This window comes from Drosophila suzukii, chromosome 3 (genome assembly GCF_043229965.1).
Source record: "Drosophila suzukii chromosome 3, CBGP_Dsuzu_IsoJpt1.0, whole genome shotgun sequence".
Lineage (NCBI taxonomy): Eukaryota > Metazoa > Arthropoda > Insecta > Diptera > Drosophilidae > Drosophila > Drosophila suzukii.
Window position 1 is genome coordinate 72,824,909 of NC_092082.1, and position 22,219 is coordinate 72,847,127.

A 22,219-nucleotide genomic window follows, 5' to 3' on the forward strand; every position below is an offset into this window, starting at 1 on the left:
CTAATGGTCTTTAAGTCTGTGATAAGTTTAAACCGGTAAGGGTTGAAATATATCTATTTCTGTGATTAAATAAGTTTCTCTGGGTATTTATTACCCCAAAGTCATAGAACCATTCCTTGTCCAGTCCATATCTATATAGTGATTAAATGCAAACATTTCTAGGAATTGCTAAGTTATCTGTAAAAACCTTCCACCAATACTGACGGAAATGGGATTGAGCAATGCTGCTTTATTTCTATGAAAAAAGGAGTGGCCAATGTTCAAAAACGATAAACTTCAGTTCATTTGAAAGTAAAATAAAAGCAACCGGACTGCAATTAAGTGGTAACAACGTTGCGTAACTTTACCTCATTTAAGTTACTTATTTAGGTCACTGAATTCAAGTCCAACAAATCAAACGGTTTGAATAAAAAATAGAGAAGATTCACACAGGCAAGTCTCAATGTTTAACTACTTTTTATGTGAACTCGACTTTTAACGTATTTTAAAGCATGCTTATAAGTAATATTGTATAACACATTTCCATGGAGATATATAATTGTATAGATGCATCAAAGGCGTTCGCAACAATAGGACTTGGTTCCTAGGTCTCATCGTCTTGCAGCTCAAGGAATTGTGTACAGATGTCGCGACTACATTCGCCCTTGTTGTTAAATAGGAATTTATAATAGTGGCCGTCTGCACAAATGGCTGGGTAAGAGAAAAAAATTGCGATAAGAGATTTCCCAAGGGACGATTTGCTCAGCTCCAACTCACCCACAACCGAATTCGGATCGGCGCCAAAGGCACAAACACAACGTGGTCCCTGGGGTATTGAAAACTTGACAAAGCTCCACTGACTCGAGAAATACTTGGGTATTATGGGCAGCGAGGATTCACGGGGCTTGTTGTCCTCCAGGTTGAAGACGTGAATGGTGCCATGGTCGGAGGCGACGACCACCATTGTGGACTGGTGATTAAAGTTGATGCAGAAGATGTTTGCGTGGTTGCTACCCCGCCTCAGCTCCGACACCTTCTTGCCGCTCTCCGTGTCAAAGATGCGGATGAGGGTGCCCTTCTCCCCGGCGGTGGCCAGTCGCGTGCCCTGCAGATTCAGGGCAATGCAACTGATGCCCGCCTCGTGGGCGATCACCTCCAGCGGTGCCCTCTCAGTGTTGGCCAGATCCACGATCTGAACGTGGCCAGTCCTTCGGCCGGGGAATGCGAGCAGGCTTTTGTTGCTGTGCGGGCACAGCACACACAGCCCGTTGGGATTGGAGCTGGTTTCGAACACGTGCAGCTGTTGCGGCTGCTGGGTGAAGGTGAAGACCTTGATCACCCCCTCCAGCACCACCACGATCCGATCCCGACGCAGTCGCACCGCCCGCACGGGCTGATTAAAATCCAGCGATATGGCCGGGGACTTCTTCAGGTCATCCCATACTATAACTTTGTTGGGCGGATACAGCGGCCGGATGCCGCCGCCCACCAGGGCCAGGTAATTGCAGCGGAACAGCATCTCCACATGGCTGAGACCACCTGAATATGGAAGACAATGGATTCGATTCGGTTTTAGACCGTGGGAGACTCCCGCACTCTCTCTTTCATGAGCTTTTGTACATACCCTCTGGAAAGTATTGGCGCTCCTTCTCCTTCAGCGGATCACAGTTGTAGACCCGGAATCCGGTGTCCGTCGCACAGGCAAAGCATCCTGCAACGCAATAGGCCAGGTATATTATACGGACACGGATATAGTATATCGTATATGTAAACAACACACATCCGCACGTACGTACCCTGGTCTTGATTAAAGGCTGCGTAGAGCAGCCCGTTGCCGTACGGATTCTGCTCTGTGAGGTTCATTGCACTCTCTCCGGGAATGCTGGGAGCCCGGGCACTGGATATCTCCGATTCAGTTAATGGGCGGTCAGGCAGGAAAACAATCAGTCGGACGGCGGATGATTTTATGTTTTTTAATATTAATCCATCGATAGTTACTTTTCTTCTTCTTCGATTTCAGGAGCTATCGATTGTTTTCTTCCTCTTTGATTTCAGGAGGCGCTATTAATCAAAACACTTTAATACTTATTTTTGTAGTTTCAAAATATTTCAAAAAGATAATCTAAGCAGTTATCTAACAGCTATTTTCGATTTGCAAAATCCCGCCAAATCTGGATATAATTTTTTAATTCACCAGGTGAATCACCAATGACAGTGGGTATTTCATCGGCACAGATGATATTCACAAATGCACGGTGCTCTGCTCTTTCATATTTTATTTATTCATACTAGGGATCATTACATCACAGTTCGACAAAATTCGCACTTTTTCTTGGGCCAAAGCAAAATGCTATGAATGAATGCTATTTTTTGACCTTGAAACTTTCTCTCAGTTTTAGTAAAACCGAGGTCAATGTGCCGATTTCTTAATTGGTAGTTACTGTTTTCGAAAAGTTTGTGTGTTTGGAGTGGCAATCAACAGGTAAAATCCTTTCAGATTTTGTAGTGTTTAGTATTGCGTTTTTTTTTGTCGACCTTTGGTTATAGTTAGATAATATCAATCTTTGTTAAGTAATTTAATTAATATAATGCAAACAAAAGTTGATCCCAATTTGTTGTCGGTTATTTCAGGTCGAAAAGGGACTGTGATTTCTGATTGAGAAAAGTGATTTAGCTAGTTTAAGGATAACGATCTAGCTATTGTAGGTGCAAAATATCGATATCTGGCATCACTACCACCCCCAACCCTCCACTATCGAGCGACGTCGCTGCTTTTGCAACACTACTAAAATGCTCCACCTCCAAATCTTTTCATAAAATAACAAAAAAAATATTTTATCGTCTATTTGGGAGTCCTGCGGAATTTGAACATATGTAAAGCACCATGGAGTTCTGTGCGGAACTGACTGGCCTGGACGAGGACTCCATCGAGCCCTGCCGGACATGCGGCATATACTTTACTATGGGCCTGGACATGGATCAGGCAATTGTAAAACCCATTTTTGGCTTGGGTGAGGCAGCCGTCACAAGCATGGCGGAGATCCTTGAGCAGCTGAGTGCTTGGAACATTCAGGTAAGTAGTCATTCAATCCATTTTTTTGATCCACAGAATGTAACATACATGTACTCGAAGGTTGTACGGGAGGACGGACGACCGCAGTACATGTGCATCCCCTGCATTACCGAGTTCGAACGGCTGCTCAAATTCAAGCGCAGCTGCTTGGAGACCCAGGAGCAGTACGGCGAACTGGAGTACCAGCGCGAGCACAACGGCATCGTGATCAAGCGGGAAATCGATCCGGAAGAGCAGAAGTTCTGTGGATTCATATACCTAGACACAGACGAAGAGGAGATCAGCGACGAGGACGGCAGCAGGCGCGTGTGCGCCGCCTTCGACATACCGCACGTGCCAATCAAGGAGGAGCACATGGCCAGGGTGCCAGTGCCAAGCGGTACCGATTTCCAGCCACCAGAGGCCAATGACCTTGCGCCGCCGGTCGAGTCCGGATTCGACATGATGGACCACGATGCATTGACCGCCAGCATGTTTGCGGCGTCCAGCGAGGATGCATCTGGCACAGTCGACGATGGCGACAACGAAGACGATGAGGATATAGTCAAGTTCACATACGACGATGAAAGCGATTTCACAGCCCCACTGCCGGCGCCCATTTACTCGCCGATTGTTTCCTGCAAGCTGTGCCTTCACGATTCGCCCGACGAGGAGGCGCATCTGGAGCACATGCGTAGCACCCACCTTCTCAAAGACTGGGAGTGCCATATATGCGGCAAAAGGTTCACAAATGCCCAGGAGTCGCGCATCAAGTTCCACATTAAGTATCACAAGCTGCAAAGGCATATAAAGTGTCCTGTCTGCGGATTCATCTGCAATTCAAAAGAGAGCCTCAAGGAGCACAGACAAGCCATCCACGCTCGCACCAAGTGCACTTACTGTGGCAAGAGTAAGTACTTCAAAAGTAAACTTGCTTATTCATAGAGCAAATATAATGATGCAATCGCATTTATCTTTTCAGCTGTGAAAAACGCACTGCTACAATCACATTTGAAAAAGCATTTAAGGGGTAAATAAAAATTAAGAAATTCTTTTGATTTATTTTTATAACCTTTTACTTTATTCGCAGAGGGTGAGGCCGAACTAGCCGAAAAACTAAAACTCCTGGAGCAACTGCCGGTTAATGTTTCCAGCACGGATGCTTTTTCTCCTTCACTGTCTGCGTCTTCCCTTGAGGTCTCCTCAGATACTGTGGTTCCTAATTCTCTAGAAATGAATGTTGCCGGAGTATCTTCACTCCTATCCAATGTCTCCCAAATCAGCGAGCCTTTTGTTTCTCACGAGTCAACTATGCCCGAAGACTTAAATGTTACTGAGGACTCTGAAGTAGTTGAGGACTCTAATGCTTTTGAGGAATCGAAAGTTCTGAAGAACACTACCAACTCTCGGCCAACTTCTTCTGCAATCGACCCTCCAGTAGACATTCTGTATCCAATGGATCCACCTGCTCCCGTAGCCGTTCCTGTTCCACCCGCTTCTCCGCCTTCCGTGCCCATGATTACTGTCATTCAGTGCGCTTTCTGTAGCGACACTTTTGAGGAGGCCCAGCAGTTACAGGCTCATGTGCTGGCCGCCCACACGAAGACCCGAAAGAGGCCTCGGTCTCCAGAAAATACTTTCCCAATGAGGAAGACTAGGCAGGGTAACCTTTCTAAGAAAACTGAGCAGCAAAGCACCAACAACGAAGAAAGCTTCGCACAAGAAGACCAAAACCACAGCACCGCCCAGCAGGAGAGCAGAACTGAAGTGAGCCTTAATGGCAGCTCCACTGCCGAGCAGGGGCCAGGGAAATCCTACATCTCTTGTCACGTCTGCGGCAAATCCTTCGACTTAAAAATTAAGCTTAATCGACATCTCAAGCAGCACAATACGTTACCATAATAAGCAATTTATTTAGAACCATTTTAAGATGTTCAATTCCTTCTTTGGGCTCTGAAGAGCAAAAATTGTTCGAGAGTACTATGAAGCTTCTTTTGATTATATTTATTTTAGGCCCATTGAAACCATAAATTTACATTTAATTTTCTCAGTCTGAAAGCAATTTGGTTCGCGAAGTAGTCCCATATGTATTTACTTTCAATAAAATTAAAACTAGCCTGCATGCAGGTGAATAAATGAAACTAAAACACATTTGTATTTGTACTGAAAGCAAACATCGCCTTTCTGGTTTCATTTGAGTTTTATTGGGTGTTTCTATATATATTATTTTATAAACTTTTCCATAAAATTGGTTGCTGGATGAGACATTTCTATCGCTGTCCATTATTTTTACTTAGTACGAAGCAATATTTGCAAAACTTTCTGCCTACATAGATAAATTACACGTGTTGTTAAAACAAAATCGAAGAAAGTATAACCGAGGAAGGGTAAACAACGTGGTTAACAAGCCTCTCCGCTCCTGAGCCTCCTAGTTGCCACTCCCTGTGGCCGTCTTGAGAACTGTGCCCGGGATCAGTTTGGTGGTCAGCGCCTTGGCCCCCGTCTCACCTGCCACTGTCGTCACGGAGATTTTTCCGCCGGCCGCTACACCAGTTGCTGCCGCGCTGCCCATAGGTATCACTTTTAAGCTGGACAAAGGCTTCAGGTTCATGCCCTGCAGTCCCGGCGTAAAAAAGAGCTGCCCGCCGTTGCCTTGCACAGCGAATACGAGATTGTTACCAGCCGTCGCCGTCGCCGCAGGAGATGCTGTTGTAGTGCTGTTTACAATGCTGCTGTTGGCGGTACTAGTGATCTGCTTGTTGGCCACCAGTACGTTCTTGGCCAAACGTAGGGTTTGCGTGCCTCCCGCTCCTATTAGCAGGGTCTTGGGCGCCGTCGCTATGCCCCCAGAGGCAGTGGTTGTTCCACTGTTGCTACTGCTGCTGGTGGCTATGCGCAGGAGTTGGTTACCCATGATGACTGTCTGAACGGGTGCGCCTGCTCCTCGCGCGGAAATCTGAAAAAGAAAAAAGGAATAATTCAAAATGGGATATATACTGTTTAGCTATTGGAAAGAGTTAATATCCTAAGATTACTTACCGCTCCCTGCAGCTTAACTGTCTGACCGCCAATCACAATATTCTGAGTCGTTCGCACGGCAGTGTTCGCCACTCCCGCCCCGGAAACCACGACTCCACCTGTTCCTCCCACTACCGAGGAAGTCACAGCTGTGGTCGTGGTTGTGGTGGTCTGGGTGGTGGCCACACTGCTACCGCCTAGCTGCTTTAACGTCTTGGCGTGAAGCAGAAGTGGTTTTCCCGGGATCACTGTCGTCTTTCCAATGATCTTGGGCACCACGGTCGTCGCGCTTCCAGCTGCCGGGGTAGTGGTGGTCGCACTCACAATTCGTGCCATCGTTGGCAACTGCTTGGTCTGCTGGTTGGGATTAAGGGTGATCACATTTCCTGCCGAGGAAGTGGCGAACTGAACCACATTGTTGCTAGCGGTGGTGAGCAATTTTCCGATAGCTTGCTTTTGTACCAGACTATCCAGAGTGATGATTTGCGCGCCTGTTTGGGAGTTCCCCACTCCTACTACTGTTCCAGTGCCGACATTTGTTGCTGGAGTAGCCCGAATTACACGCGTGGCATTTCCTCCCAGTGCCGTTAGGGTACCAGACTGATTGGTAGCCATCACCGGTTGCTTGAAGTTCTGCAGCACAATTCTCTGCTGCTGTGGCGACAAATTTGTCGTCGCTTTGGACACCGAGCCAGTGGGCGATGTGGTGAGTATTTTGGGTGCTGCTTTTGCCAGCGACTGGAATACGATCTTCTTGTTCGAGGAAATGGCCGTGTTGCCTGTAACAAAAGGCAAGTTATAAAGTAACCTGTATCGTAAACACATTCAGCCGTACTTACCCACAATAATCCTTTGCTGCGGCGAGTTCAGGGCAGGACTGGTACTGTTCACCTTCTGTTTCAGCTGTTGTTGCTGTTGCTGGAGACTGGCGAATGCTTGGGGCGACATCTTTACAATGGTTCCGCCCCCGGTAACCGGAGAACTCGTGCTGATCGTCACAGGGTTTGACGTTTCTGTAGCGGAAATACTTGTAACCGGTTTGTTAGCCACAATGGACACAGCACCGATCTTCTGCTGAACCGGTCGCACCGTCTGGGATTGCGGTACTACACGGGGTCCGAGGATTTGCACAGAGTTCGGCTTGGTATTTACGGCCGGATTTCCAGTTACTGTGGCTCCTCCAGCGGGCAGAAGCCGGATAATGTTTTTCGGCATCTGAGGACGCGGCGTGATAGTGAGAGCCTTGGGTTTTCCTGCGATCGTTTGCACCTTCACATGCTGACCCTGCTGCTGCTGCGGAACGCTTTGCTGTTGTTCCATTGGGATGATAAAGTTTCCTATTTTGTTGTTGGGAGCTGGCTTCTTAATAGTCAGCTTCTTGGCCATCGTAGGAGCCGCTGTTCCTGCTGTTTGATTAGGAGTGGTTGCTACATGCACGGTTTGCAAGCCACTGGGAGTGGACACCAATATGGGCGTGGTGTTCCGCGTGGGACTGATCTTGGATATCGCAAAGTTGCCAGCTTTAGATGTAACTACTTGTCGTTGAAGGGTCGATGGAGCAGAATTAAGCACTCCCACCGGTCTGAGCAGAGATTTTTGTACCTGCTGTATGGGACTTTGAATGGGGTTAATATTGGAGGGGGCAGCTATTATCGTTCCTCCACTGGGCGTACCAGGTGGTACGTGATATTTCAAGGGCGGCACAGGTGGACATTTAACGGTGAGTGGTTTCTTCACTTGCAAGGAAGCTCCCACTGGCAGTTGCACAGAGGATGGAATCGGTGAAACTACTGCTGGCACCAAGGCGGGTAGTTGCTCCTGTTGGTGCTCCCCAAGCAACCCAGAGCTGTCGATGCCATCTGGAATCTTTGGCCTGTTTAGCTGCTTCCTTTGCTGCTGCTTCTGCTTCACCAGTGATTGGTTATGTCGATGCATTTTCTCGAATTCCGCCTCGCTGCGGTTTCGATGCAAATAGATCCAGATCTTGCGCCTGGCGTCGTACCTCACGCAAGGATCCTGACCACCGTGCATTCGGTCCAAAGCTCCACTCACGATGGTCTGTAGCACATTATCCGCCGCTTGTTGGCTGACATACTGCGAGCACTTAAGCAACTCGGAGATCTCGGATCGGGTTCCCTCTCCGTTAGGCAGCCGGGCGGTAGCATCTCGAACCAAGGTAAGAATGGTGACAAATGGAGGACGGTCATCTACCATAACAGCATGGCCCCTAGCTTTGTTCAGTGGCAAACTTTGGGTGTAGATTCCCTTGACTGGACCCACCACGCTCTCATATCCATTGAGTCTATAAGTGAAGGGTCGATGTGGAAACTCAAAGCGTATCCTTTCCTGCCGCTGGAATTCCAGGATCTCCGCCTGGCTGGCTGAGCGCACAGTCCATGTGGTGGGGCATCTTGGAGGAGGTGTCGGAGTTGAATCCACCAAAGCATTCGAAATCAATATCGGGCTTAGTTGTGAGTGCTCCTCCCTTTGCGTTCGCAGCCAAGACTGACAAAGGCTTAGGAGTCGCGCATCTGAGTCCCGGCCAGCCCCTATCCACTGGTATATCCCCAACTGAGTTTTGTGTTCAATATAGGGAACATATTCCGCCGGAACGGAACCGAAGTCACCCGACAAGAAGTTGACAGCCGATTGTAACAACTTTGACCAATCCGGCACGAATCTTGGCCACTCCCCAGTGGGTATTGAGGCATCCGAATTGATTTCCCGCCAGCTGGACAGCAAGATTTGTAGTTCTCCGTAAGTCAGCCGGTGCTGCGGTGTGGATACAAACAGATCCCTGACCAGTGAGAAGAAGGAGGCGGGGCGAGGCGAGGCTGGTGGACGAATCAGCACTTCCCGGATGGGACTGCCGGTAATGTGCCCAGCAGTTGGAGGAGCCGTGACAGTGGGATGATTGCTCGAAAGATTTGGCGCCGTTGGACTCGCCTTGGGATTGACTATAGGTCCATTCAGAGGTTCTAGCTTGGGCACGGGATGAGGAAGAACAACTGGTGCAGGTATTACTTTCTTTGGCATAAGCTGGGGCTCCTTGGGTGGCAGGTGCTCCTCGGGATGCTCCTCCGGCGCCCGTCGGCCGTAGAGTTGCTGAGGTTCGTCCAGCAGCATGGGTTCCTCATCCACAAACTCGCTCTTCGTTGCCGTAACTCCAATGGGCACCAGCGCAGGTGGATCGGGATTGAGCCGTGCCATAAGCGCTTTCGGCTTTCGACCAGGTTTAAAGCTTCCGACGAACTGGGCACGAGTGCAGATGTCGCGAAGTCGCACCTCCGATGTATCAAACTCGGGACTTTCCTAGAATTGTTCAAAAAATTGTAATTAGAAAACTTTCTCGGTTAATTAAGAGCATATTCAAATACAAAGGTATATGAATGGTTAAAAATTGTGTGTTTAAAAGCATTTAAAACTTAAAAATACAAGTGCCAATAAGAATTTGGAGTGTTTAGATGGCCACTGTATTTGCACAAAAAGGCAACGACTTACCGGTTGTTCCAATTTTCGTCGCTTGTAGTCTCTTAAGTACTTCCGGAAGTTCTTGTCGTTAAGCTGGGGAATCCTCTCCGCCTGCATAGAGCGCAGCACCAGGTCATCATCCACGCCCGGTCGCCGCTTGAAGAAGGTATTGTAAATGCATTTCTTGTCCGCCGCATTCGAGGGCCTGCCAGGACCTGTTGTTTCTGGAACCTTGGGCTCCTCCATTTTGAACTCGCGTGGTTCCTTGGCCAGACGTTCCATCAGCTGGGCGCATTCCGTGTCCTCTTCCTCCTCCTCGGCACTGATATCGCCGCGTTTTACCTCCAGTTCGCCCATTAGCTCCAGAAGTTCCTGGGCGTAACGTTTCTTGGCTCGCTGCGAGCTGAGGGGGTTATCCATGGACAGCGTGGGCGACTTCCTCTTTAGGGGGCGTGGCCTCGGCAAGTATTTCCCAAGGGCGCCATCAGAGGGTGGGGCAGAGGAGTAGGCGTGCTGGAGAAGCTGCTCCCTGGACAGGAATAGCTCCTTGGCCAGCTGGCTGAGGCGTTCGGCCTGGCGGAAACGGAATTCTCTTCTGCTCGAGTGTTGGATGCTCCGCCGCAGCTGCAGGACATCCGGTCGCAGGTTGCCCTCTTCCAGTTGGCGTTGCAGCCGAAGCAGCGGGGATTGTCCGAATCGCTGAAGGCCACCATTGAATAGCTGCACCAGAGTGCGCTGCTGTTCGGCTCCGGCCTGCGCCGGTCCGGAGACCAAGCTGGAGAAGTCCGGAAGCATGGGCTGCAGACGAGCTTGAAGGTGGTGGGGCAACAGCTGCCAGGTCTCCAGGGAGAAGAACTCATGGAAAATGGTTGAATTTTCACACAAACCCCGTGGCAATCGGAATATATCCCGTCCACAGAGCTGCGCCAGCTCAAGTTCGTCCGACTGGCAGGTGTTGGTGTCGTCCTCCGTCTCCGAGCCGCTGCCCGCGTCCTGGTCGGACATGTCCTCCTCCTCGCCATCCGGATCCTCCTCCAGCGAGCCGCTCGACGAGTCCGAGGAGCTGCTGCTCGACGTGCGACTCCTCTGGCTGCTGGCCGTGTTGCTTCCGCTGTCGCTCATCCGGCCATCGCCCTCCTCCTCCTCATCGGATTCCACACTGCGATTTGGATTCAGATTCGGATCTGGATTCCCATTAGCATTCGGACTTGGCCTGGGCACTGTGTTTATGTTTATGTTGCTCATCGGATCGCCAACAATTCGCCACCAGATTTTTCTTCGCAAAGAGCGATTTTTTCTCTACACTAACTTATAATTTTTGTCTCTTACGCCGCTGTCCTGCCTCGTTATATCAATCAGCCAGCGTTAGCTGCTGGTTTTCTTCTTTTTTTATTGTTAAGCATGTTTTCTCTGCGATTTCTCACCATTCATCGCGAAACGCGTGCACGCTAGTGGTGGCACGATGTGGCGGTGGTGGTTGTCCCACTTTGGCGGTTTGAAAAAAGTGCACATCTTCGTTTTAGGGGTTATTTTCCCCTGTAAACTAAGCGTTTTGTGGCTGGGGGCTTTTAATTTGTCTTGCCACCTATGCAATGTACAGGAAAACGTCAAATAGACGTAAGTTTTTGACTGACCACTAGAGATGAGACGATGAAACGGCCTTGAATTGTTCACGCTTATTGTGACTGCACTTTATCGGTATTCAGTTGGAAGAATAACGGCTTAAACTAAATAAATTAAGTAATTAATTAAAATTTGTATGCATTTCATTTATGTAAGTTAATTTGGTGCCCTTTTTGAAAAGTTCGTTAGTATCTGTCTGTTTTTAAATTCTTACCCTGGATGAAATAAACTTATGTAGATGCACAGTCCTCTCATCTTTATCTAGTCCTAATTAGATATATTGTAACTTTTAATTTTTTGGAATATAACTTAAAACTATCCAAATCCGGTTCACCTGGAGAGTTAACAACCGGGAACCAGTTCGATAACCAACGAAATACAGATAAGCCAGCGTTATTATCGATTATGTCATCGAAGGTGTGACATCGCTAGCCCTGCCTACTATTTGTTTTTATTGTTGATTATTTTCCTGGAGATCTAAAAAACTAGCGGCACAATGAAGAAAAAGGTGTGGTTTTGTTTATGCCCGTTAGAGGATGTGGAAGATCATTCCGTTTTCATTATCAGGTCCTGCTGATGGGAAAGAGCGGATCGGGGAAGACGAGCATGCGATCCATTATCTTTGCCAACTATATCGCCCGTGATACGACACGCCTCGGAGCAACAAGTGAGTAATACTATATAATCGGAGGTGCGGAACTAATTTTACTATATGCCCGTAGTCGATGTGGAGCACTCGCATGTGCGGTTCCTTGGCAACCTGGTGCTCAACCTCTGGGACTGTGGCGGCCAGGAGGGCTTTATGAAACAGTACTTTGCCCAGCAGCGCGACAACATCTTTCGCAATGTGGAGGTGCTCATCTATGTGTTCGATGTGGAGAGCCAGGAGATAGAGCGCGACATCCACTACTACCAGAGTTGCCTGGAGGCGCTGCTGCAGAACTCGCCGGAGGCCAAGATCTTCTGTCTGGTGCACAAAATGGATCTGGTGCCGGAGGAGCATCGCGAGAATGTGTTCACGGAGCGCATGGAGGATCTCATCAAACTGTCGAAGCCCGGCAATGTCACTTGTTTCCGTACCAGCATTTGGGATGAAACACTATACAAGTTAGTAAAGACAATAATTCCCAGAAACGACTTTTATTCAACCTTCAACTAATTACAGAGCTTGGTCTTCCATTGTCACCATGCTGATTCCGAATGTTGCCGCCCTAGAGGGCTCCGTGGCGCATTTTGCCAATGTGATCGAGGCGGATGAGGTGCTGCTATTCGAGAAGGCCACCTTCCTGGTGATCTCCCATTGCCAGAGCAAGAAGAACCGCGACTCGCACCGCTTCGAGAAGGTGTCCAACATCATCAAGCAGTTCAAGCTGAGCTGCTCCAAGTTGGGCGCCAAGTTCCAATCGATGGAGGTGCGCAATAGCGCTTTCGCCGCCTTTATTGACACCTTCACCAGTAACACCTACGTGATGGTAGTCATGTCGGATCCGACGCTGCCCTCGGAGGCCACACTAGTCAACATAAGAAACGCCCGAAAGTACTTCGAGGAGCTGGAGAACCCGAGCAACAGTGCCATGAACCATCACGGCCATAAGTACCATTGATGGCGATACATAGATCGTTGATTTTCGTGACCCCAATTGCCGTTCTCCGTTCAAAAAGACATGAAATTCGTCTGTTGTTGTGCACACATCGAAGCGCCCAAGGTGCCGCCCCAAAGTCTTACCGCTTCCCGTAACTATAAATACGTATATGTTTTTTTATCGCTCACTAACATCAAGGCTATCGTAATTGTTAATGGTGCGCTTGTAAAAATTGCAATACTTGTACCATCTCAAACAAGAACTATGTAAAATTAATAGCTTTTCGAGTTATGAAAGTCTTAGTAGTGCGTGAGCGATGGATAGCCATCTCCTTCGTTGATTTTTCGTAGATTTGTAAGTTAGTAGGCCTTAAGTTTATATACAAAACAATTACACACTTATAAATACATACACAAAACAATCCTAGCAATTGGTCACTTGTAAATGCCGAACGCGGTATAAGGCCCACATATCACAGATAATCCAGATGGTTCGCCTGAGGTGCCTACGAATAGAATCTCCTGACCTCCTCGGACAATCGATCCACGGTGTCTTCATCAACGGGCAAAAATCGTTTTGCTCCGCGGCTGAAGTAATAGATGTCACCGGTGTAAATATCGAACCAAAGGGCGTGAATGTGAAGATCGTGGGATTCTAAGCGGGCCTTCAGGAAACCATAGGATGCAACGTTGGACATCTGCTGCAGTGTGTTGATCTGCGAGAGCTTGTCCTCTACGGCAAACTTTTGCTCCTCATCAATGTAGGCCACAAAGCGACGCAGCGGAGTCTCAGACGAGAAGATCAAAGGATCCTTCATGCCGGCATCGCGCCACTCCTGGAACCTCTCCAAACTGGTGTTGGCATGGGTGCACAGCCAGGATCGCAAGGGTGAGAGGCGACGATTTAGCTGGGGGAGAAGGGTGAGTGATTCGTTTATGCTTTTAGGATCTTAAAAAACTAGAATTTCAGTTTCACTTTTTCCTATACCTTTGAGGCAAAATCGGGATCCCTAAGCTGGTAGAGGAGATTCATGGCCTTGCAGTCGCTGTGTCCGCACACTATTATGTGTCGTATGTCATTCACTACGCAGCCCAGTTCCAAAGCAGCTGGCTCGCTAAATGATTGTATTTTTTAATTAACTCACATTTTTGAAGCTTAAGATAAGGGACATACCAACTGAAGTACTCATCCTGAAAATGCTGAGCATGCGGAATCAAATTGCCAGCGTTTCGAACTTAATCGTGGGAATGGACAGGAGTGTTAGGCTATAATAAATTCCCTCGGCTGCAGCTACTCACCCACAAACATATCGCCCACATGGGTGTCGGTGTATCTGGTGGGAATCATTCTACTGTCCATGCAGGTGAAGAAGACGGCCTTGGGCTGAATGATAAAGTTTATCAAAAGTTAGAACACATAGATATCGGCCAGTGCGTAAATATATTAGGAATATGGCAACCGCAAGTTATGACATACTTGGCAAATAGCCAAAGCGTCGTTGGTTCAAGGCTGCCCAACAGGGAAATTCGAAAACATTGGAAACATTGATGAGGGGAACATTTTATAGAAATGGCATGTGCCACTTAAGTCCATACTTTCAGTACAGCTGGGGTCAGAACAATAGATTCTGTTTTAAAATAATTCACAAGCTGTACTTGTCAAAAATGTTCTTTAAATAGTTATTTTTGTGGTGTTTGTCTATAATGTTATTTGAAAAAATTTTTAAAATGGATATTTTTATGGCAGTCATAAATGTGTCTGAAAAATATTTAGGTTACTTTTTTCAAGGTTGTCTTATTTTTACCAACATATATATTTTTAAACATTTTTTCATATCTTCAAAATCGGTGTTCTAAATGTATTTCGCCCATTTCCAATTATAACTGAATAATTTGATAATTAGCAGAGGTGCAAATGCACGAAACTGAAGAGCACCGAAAAGCAATTAGTTAAGTATATAAAAATACAATTTAATATTAAACAAACAAAAGAGGGTGGCGGTGGTGAATTGGTGTTGAACCGGTTTGCCTTAGTTGTTTGTTTACCAAATAACACAAAAATAAAGAGCGGAGAACAGCGAGAGAACACTTAAAGAGCACCAAATTTGCGACAGACAAGTCGAAAAAAATGTGATAATGATATAAAACACAGGCAATTAGTTCCACACAAGGCAAAAGCATGTTTCTAAGGTCTTTTTGTGAAAGTTAAACGATTCTATTCCGAAATCTTGACCTATAAACGGTATTGCTTACCTCTGGATTGTCGCGAACTTTCTGAAACTCTTTGACCATTTGCTCGCGCGTTGTGTTCCTGTACCGCATAATACCCCTCAAAATACGCTCCATTTTGAACTTTTTGTTTTGGGTTTCTTAATCTTAATTTGGCACTTTTATTGCACGCACTTTGGCACCAGAATTGATTTTCCTTGATTTGTGTATAATGATGACGCGTTCGCGCTCCACAAAAAATACGATGGAGCTTGGTTGGCGGTGGTGGAGCATTTGAATCGGAATTGTTGCTTCCAAAACACGCGACGAATTTAGCGAGCAGCTGTTGTTGTCTCTTTGGGAGAGCGCTCCCCATTTTATTGAAGAGAGAACTTAAGAGCGGCAGAGACCCCAAGCAATTGGGGATAGTTTTCAAGGTGCTAATTTTTCCATTTATAAATAAACTCGTGCGGTTAGAGTGAAAACATTAGAGTTTCGAGTTGGTAATACCCATTTTTATGATTTTGTAACATTAAAGAATATATAAAACTATATATTTTCATTAAATTGGTAAAGTCAATAATACGTGCAATACCTATTTTGTATTTCAGTATATTTAATTATTTTAGTTATAAAAACCATCTTAAATAAAAATGTCTATAAAAAAATGTAATATGAATAACTTTCATAAAACAGATGACTAACTTAATAAAGCAATTTAAGAGAGTAATTTGTTGATACATGTATGTAAGAGAAATATTAGAATTTTTTCCATACCCACAACTTTGGACACTCCTTAGGGAAATGTGTTCTCAGTAAATATTATTAATATTATTATGAGGAGCGGAAATCAATTGCTTAATAGCAATTCTCTGAGCAAACATCTCTGGCAAATTCCAGACAGTCGACTAAAAGTCAACTTATTCGCCAGGCGGCTTATCAGTGAGGCAGAGTAGGAAACGACTCGAAGAGCTGATGATGTTGATATTATGGCTTCCACGTTCTGTGTGTACTTTGCTGTTGTTGCACCTAATCAATGTATTGATGGAACTTTCTGATAACTTCCTTGATCTTTATGGGTCAAGGTGGTTTTTTTTTGTATTTTTAGCTTTCTCATTTCTAAGGCTTAATTACAAACATAGGAACTTTACTTACCCCAAACCCTAATATTATAATGTAGGCGTTATACCCAAACATATGGAAGTGGCACTGAAATCACTCAGTGCAGAATTTGTATTAAAAGAATATTTATATTGAGGCAAGCTAGAAACCCTGTGTCAAACCCTTTAATTATATTTCCAAATTTCTTTTCAAACCCTAAATTAAAATGCTCAGTAGCCCACCCACTTGGACCTACAATTTATCTACATTTCATTTCTACATGTAGAAACGTAGTTTTGAATTTGGCCAATGGGGGCGCCACATACTGTGTAGTTTACAAAACCCATATAACGATATATCGCATTAAATATATATTTCCTTTATTGTTTTTGTATCTTAATACCCTTCTGCCGAATAAAATATTCCTTGTTGGCAGCACGATTTGTCTTTCCATTGGGACTTCGCTTTAGATCGTTAACAATTAGACAACCGGCGTGTAATCTGAGGAATTTTGTGCTAGCATGCTGGTCTACAAAATCTGTAACGTCCTTTTCACTTAACTGAACATTTGGTGTTTTGGCGATAATCGCCGCTGCCTCGTCACCATTTTCCACATTCCAAATGCCGAAGACACAGGCTTCGACCACACCAGGCATTTGGGAGATTAATTCCTCAAGATCATGGGGATAGTACTTGTTGCTGTGGTACTTGAGCAGGTCCTTCTTTCGCTCCACAATGTACACAAAGCCATCAACGTCCACGTAACCAAGGTCGCCAGTTTGGTACCAATGGTCCTTGTAAACTTCCTTCGTAGCTTCTGAATTTCCGTAATATCCGGGCCAAAAGCTTCCATTATTAATGAGCACCTCGCCCTCCTCGTTTGAACCCAGTTTATCACCTTGATCGTTGAGTATCTTTACCTTGTAGCCAGGACTAGGACGACCAACCGAATTAGGCTTGGCATCGTAGTGCCAGTTGACACAGTAGAGGGAACCCAATTCCGAAGCTCCATAGCAAAATTGAATGATGTCCTTTCCCAATTTCTGGCGCAGTCTTTTTTGCACTTCCGCGGTGCATCGTCCACCTCCAAAATAATAATATCGTAGGCTTTGCAAGTTGGCTTTCTCAAAGTCCCGACAACTAACAATGGCTGCCACTTGCGCCGGAGATTGTAGAACGTATGTGACTTCGTATTCCTTGATTATGCGGAGAGTTTCTGAGGGATCAAAGGGCTTATCAGATATTATCCGCTTGGTGCTAAACACCCCCGAGGAGACCACTGTCCACAGACTCGAAGCCCAGTCCAAGGAGCTGGAGACGTACTGAATATCCGAGGTGTTTAGTTTTCTTTGTAAGTAGCTAGGTTATTACATTTTCTTTATAAACTGTACTCTTTATGGTCTACTTACGTAAAGCCGCTGAGAATGGTTCGGCAGTTGGAAACAATAACTGCCTTTGGAGTTCCCGTAGTGCCAGAAGTGCTGAGTATAGCCAATGGATGGGTGGAACCTTGTTTTAGGGGAGTTGGCTTGAATCCTTCTTCCGCTGACGTCTTCAAAACTTCCTGGATACATAACACCCCGGCAGGATGATTCCGCATTGTCACAATCTTTACATTCAACTTGGTGGTAGCAGAACGAATTTTTTCGTACTCATCACCATCGCAGAAAATAATACGAGGCTTTGTGTTGAGGAACAGTTTCTCAATAATTTCCGGTAAATAGGCACTGTTTAGCGTGTGCATCGCGATGCCATTGAAGAAACAGGCGTATGCCACAGCTGCTACATGGGTAGTATTCCGAGCTATAATGCCCACGATGTCCGTCTGAGTCAACCCCAGCTTGCGCATAAAAGTTGCAATGCGAATTGCATTATTTAATAGATCCTCCCTTAGAAGTATAGTTTTCTCCGAGTCTGATATCTGCATAAGATTGTCTAGATTATCAGGCAACTTCCCATATGATATTATTGACGTACAAACCTGGGCCACGCTCTTGGGATCCCGGACCATTTCCTGAAATATAATTTCGCCTATGGACAAATCCTCTTCGAATTGGGGCTCCTCTTTTTCACTACTCCAAATCTTATCAACGACATCGTAGTTAGTTCTGGGCTGAAATGACATATTTGCCACCGAATTGCAAAAAGTTCTATGACCAAACATGATTTTTGGCTTATATACTGTAGTGCCATCTGATAGCGAAAATTTAAAAACATCTTATCTTGCTTTGATATGGTAACGAGTACATTATATTTGCGGAAAAGTACACTTCTTTGTGGCTATAGTAAATCTTTGAAAAGTATTTAAGGTTTTTCTTTTTTGGTTAATAAACACCAAATTTATATTTTATTTTATTTTTTCCTTATTGTAATTGAACCATTGTAAAGAACTTATCTCAAAGTTGATTTTAATACAGGCAACATATATTGTACAAAAGCAATAGGGTATCTCAACAGTCAGAGTACTGGAATAAAACTTCTTTTTCCTTTTTTTCAAGATAATCAAGAGTACTGATAATCTTAACTTTTGAAATGAGTTGAGTTGTTGGTCTCCCATTAGCTATATTAACTAAATAACTCAGAGTCAACGTTGCTCTCTTTAGCTAAAACAAATTATACTGGAATTAAATGCTGCATCATGCGTGTTATTCAAAAGTTATCAAATAATTATGGTTTCTGATAACAGTAATTTTAAGTTATCTTATCTTAAATCATTTAAGTGGTAATTTTTATGTACAGGGTAACTTATCTATGCGATCCGAGCCTAGCTTTTTTTATTGTCATATAATGAATACAATGAAATTTGAAAAAATTGTAACAATTAAAATGTGATTTATAACGTGAATGTGAAGAGAAATTAAGTAAAAAATAGTATCATATCAAAATAAACATTTTTATCGACAGTTTTTACACCATACGCTGGCAAATTTTATATGTGTCGCATTGCTTTTACAGAAATACATAGAATAATTAATTGTAACTAACCATTAATGACAATCTTCACTGAGTTTTGAATTCAGGTCAAAGATATACCGATGCTTTTTGCTCATAATAACAATATTTTTTATTATATTCCCATTAAAATGCTTTTATTTTCTGAAAATTATTATTTGTAACGATATTGGAATTCCTGCATTTCGCATGCTCGTTTTTATTGGCCTGGGAGCATCACGTCTCCCATTCGGATGAATTGGGCTCTTAGCCAGTGTAATATTAGCCTTTCCGAGAAGTGCCCACCGCATCATTCGGTGAGCGGGTTTTTGTTGCTTTTCGGGCATTGTCAGAACTTCTCAGGCATCTCGGCTGGGATGGCTCCGAAAGTGGGTCACACAAACACCTGTGCGGCAAAAAGGCCCACACCAATGCAAATATTATGAAATCCCCACTGCCGCGAAAGAAAGCAAAGTCTAAACCACAAACACGGCTGACTGTGAGCCGCCGCCGAAAAGCAAAAAGCAAAAACCAAAACGACAACCAGGGCCATTTCTCCAGCAGATTCACTCTTGATGATTATAAGCTTTTGTTGTGTGTTTCGGGCCTTGTGGTTTTCGGTTTTCGGGATTGGGACCTGATTGACCGACTCCATCGCATCCCAACCCCCGCAACAAACTCCCCGAACCAACTGTTTTGCTTTCCTTTCATTATCGAGCGGCAAAATATTGGTTAAGCAAGCAAGGCAGAGGCAATGAAATCGAAAGAAAATAGTATTTAAAGTGGGATGTGACGAGTCGATTACTTGATGCTCTAGGAAAACTATATTTAAATCAAGTTTATTGATTTTTAACGAGAGAAGCAATACATCCATCATATTCAGAGTTCTTTTTGAGTAAATATAATTTATATTCTAACAATCTATGACAATTTTTTTTCATATCTTGTGAAAATAGGTAAAGAAGAATATTTAATATGATCAGTTTTCTTCGAAACCTTGGACTTTGTAAATAATTTTAAAGAGATGCCCTAGGAAAATTACATTTCAATAAAAGTTATAGATCATTAATGAGAAAAGCAATATATCTATCATATTCTGAGTTGTTCTTGAGTAAAAATAATTTTTATTCATATATTCTAAAAATTTAAAGACAATTTTTTTCATATCTTATAAAAATAGGTAAAGAAGAATATTTAATATGATCATATTAATTCGAAACCTTGGTCTTTGTTGTGATTTTAAAGAGGATCTAATAAAGCTGGTTTAATAATAGTTCATTGATAAAATTCGTAGCTCATATTTTGGAAAAGTCTTAATAATATTCCAAAATGACTTTATAAATCAATCGACCCTTCAAAGCCGTTGATATTTTAAAACAAAAGTCGGTGATGCGCCAGCAGCATCTTCATCTCGTTCCCAAAAAACCCGAAAAACACCGTCATGAGATGATGATCAGAACCCTAACTTAAAGCTCATTACGATGGCTATCAAGTGGGAGGGAAGGGGGGGTAAAAAGAGCCAAGATATAGGAAGAAGCGTGGGTACAGCAGGCGAAATAATGAAGCAGAATCGCCTGCATGACAATGATTACTGTAAGCCAAATGAAAAAGAGAAATACAAAGAAAGACAGGGCCCGCAGCTCTGGCCATCTCACTCCCACTCGAACACTTGGATTCGAGTTGGGAACCGCTGTCAGCTTTTTTTCAGAATATTTGGGCCAAAGCGCCAAATGTAAACATTATAAAAAAAACGGAAAAAAACAGATGATGATGGTTACTTAACAATGTTGAACAATAAATGAGTTCCAAATATGCAAGTGTGTTTGTGCGGGATTTCGGTGGGTGTGTGGGTGCCCAAAGTTATTGTAGGTGTTGTGAAATCAGAGACCCCGAAAAAGAAAGGGGTATGCAGGTGCCAAAGGGTTTTGCCCGCGTTGAGTCATTCAGCTACTGCATTCCATCGAAAGGAAATTAAAAATCCCTACTCCTCAACTACGCTTTTGAGAAAAGAATGCTTATTAAAAATCCATGTTACTTAAAACCATTATCAAAACTTTTTTAAATTTACAAAAATTCGGATTAAAAGCTCTTTTAAATATGTAAAAAAATATGAACTTTATAATTTTACTAAGCATACTTTAATATTATAGCAATAAATTATAGCTGGCATTTAAATTAGAACCCTGCTCTGTTTCTTTTCTATTCTATAATTAAATTTGAACACATCCTGTGCAAGATTTAATAATTTCCAAGAAAAACACAAATTCGTACATGAAACTATAATATATTATACTGTTGTATTCTTTGAGCCGTATTTTTCTACCTCAACAATAAGGTCTCCGTTATGATGTCATATGGATTTGTCTTGACCAACTTACGTACACGCACACAAGCAGACTTCTACAATTTTTTGGGGTTTCCTAAGCATAATTTATATTTGGGTGTTACCTCTTTTTTTCACTTCTCCCAAAAGTCTTCAGTGTCTATCTCTACCTCTTTCTTTTTGCCCCCCTCTAACTCTTTCATTTCGTTTGTCTCCATCTCTTTCGGCCACAATTTGCAAATGGGTTTTTGGTTGATTCTTTTGGCTCGGACTTTGGCTTTGGGTTAATTAGTGAGTATCTTTCCTCAGCACGCAAAAATAAAAAAAAAAAGGTAGGCAGCCCACAACAACAACGCTTTAGGCGTTTCAGTTTTTTATTTTTGAATTTTGTTGTATTTTTATGTGTGTTTGTATGGGTAATGGCGGCGGCATTGCTGTTCTTATTAGCGTTGTAGCTTTTAAGCTTAAGCTTGCCCCGAAAATGTGGGTCACCAGTGTCGTTAAAGCCTCTCTTCGTCTTCAGACATACAGATATATATATGTATATATGCTTATTCCGGTGTGTGAGTGCGCAAATTAAATATTCACAGCGTTGGCTAAGCAAATAAAATCTTCCAAGCTCTTTTTCTTGTTGTTGCATTTCCTTCTGCCCACTTTTGTTAGCTGTTTTTTTTTTTCTTAAAGGTTTCTTTTGGGTCCGAACAATCGGAGATGGTTCGGCGCATGAAAGTGAATCAGAATGTTTTAGCCGTTCTTTGCAAAGCAAATGAGATCAAAAGTGGGCTTTAGTCGCATCTCTTTAACCTGAATATGTCAACCCTACTTAAGCCGCTTCTCCTTTATCGAGTGTTGTTTCTTTTTGGCAACAAGAGAGAAGCCCTTGTAGCCAATATTTGTATGCCACTTAGTTCAATTTATTCTACCCAAAAGA

General features: G+C 44.0%; 6 protein-coding genes across 6 annotated transcripts; 2 read left to right on the forward strand and 4 right to left on the reverse strand.

Moving 5' to 3' along the window:
- Nucleotides 1-439: 439 nt before the first annotated feature.
- Nucleotides 440-1,978, reverse strand: LOC108018448 (WD repeat domain phosphoinositide-interacting protein 3). Its single transcript, XM_017086006.4, has 4 exons — nt 1,776-1,978; nt 1,604-1,690; nt 757-1,518; nt 440-690 (listed from the first exon to the last, which is right to left on the reverse strand). The coding sequence occupies exons 1-4, from the start codon at nt 1,840-1,842 to the stop codon at nt 584-586; spliced, it is 1,023 nt and encodes a 340-aa protein (XP_016941495.3). The 5' UTR covers nt 1,843-1,978; the 3' UTR covers nt 440-583.
- A 774-nt stretch (nt 1,979-2,752) lies between these two features.
- On the forward strand, nt 2,753-5,182 carry E(var)3-9 (Enhancer of variegation 3-9). The gene is made up of 4 exons (XM_036817059.3): nt 2,753-3,052; nt 3,113-3,941; nt 4,014-4,061; nt 4,122-5,182. The coding sequence occupies exons 1-4, from the start codon at nt 2,864-2,866 to the stop codon at nt 4,931-4,933; spliced, it is 1,878 nt and encodes a 625-aa protein (XP_036672954.3). The 5' UTR covers nt 2,753-2,863; the 3' UTR covers nt 4,934-5,182.
- A 30-nt stretch (nt 5,183-5,212) lies between these two features.
- Nucleotides 5,213-11,038, reverse strand: LOC108011561 (nuclear factor related to kappa-B-binding protein). The gene is made up of 4 exons (XM_017076729.4): nt 9,551-11,038; nt 6,889-9,361; nt 6,071-6,828; nt 5,213-5,987 (listed from the first exon to the last, which is right to left on the reverse strand). The coding sequence occupies exons 1-4, from the start codon at nt 10,763-10,765 to the stop codon at nt 5,460-5,462; spliced, it is 4,974 nt and encodes a 1,657-aa protein (XP_016932218.4). The 5' UTR covers nt 10,766-11,038; the 3' UTR covers nt 5,213-5,459.
- Nucleotides 11,039-11,498: 460 nt separating this feature from the next.
- On the forward strand, nt 11,499-13,358 carry RagA-B (Ras-related GTP binding A/B). Its single transcript, XM_017076732.4, has 4 exons — nt 11,499-11,651; nt 11,711-11,810; nt 11,866-12,250; nt 12,309-13,358. The coding sequence occupies exons 1-4, from the start codon at nt 11,640-11,642 to the stop codon at nt 12,745-12,747; spliced, it is 936 nt and encodes a 311-aa protein (XP_016932221.3). The 5' UTR covers nt 11,499-11,639; the 3' UTR covers nt 12,748-13,358.
- Nucleotides 12,268-15,242, reverse strand: CAHbeta (carbonic anhydrase beta). Its single transcript, XM_036817106.3, has 5 exons — nt 14,979-15,242; nt 14,025-14,109; nt 13,900-13,960; nt 13,714-13,840; nt 12,268-13,633 (listed from the first exon to the last, which is right to left on the reverse strand). Exons 1-5 carry the CDS (start codon nt 15,069-15,071, stop codon nt 13,232-13,234), a joined length of 768 nt encoding a protein of 255 aa, XP_036673001.1. The 5' UTR covers nt 15,072-15,242; the 3' UTR covers nt 12,268-13,231.
- Nucleotides 15,243-16,392: 1,150 nt separating this feature from the next.
- LOC108011538 (luciferin 4-monooxygenase-like) lies at nt 16,393-18,179 on the reverse strand. Its single transcript, XM_065867059.2, has 3 exons — nt 18,016-18,179; nt 17,444-17,955; nt 16,393-17,381 (listed from the first exon to the last, which is right to left on the reverse strand). The coding sequence occupies exons 1-3, from the start codon at nt 18,157-18,159 to the stop codon at nt 16,415-16,417; spliced, it is 1,623 nt and encodes a 540-aa protein (XP_065723131.2). The 5' UTR covers nt 18,160-18,179; the 3' UTR covers nt 16,393-16,414.
- Between the last annotated feature and the right edge of the window lie 4,040 nt (nt 18,180-22,219).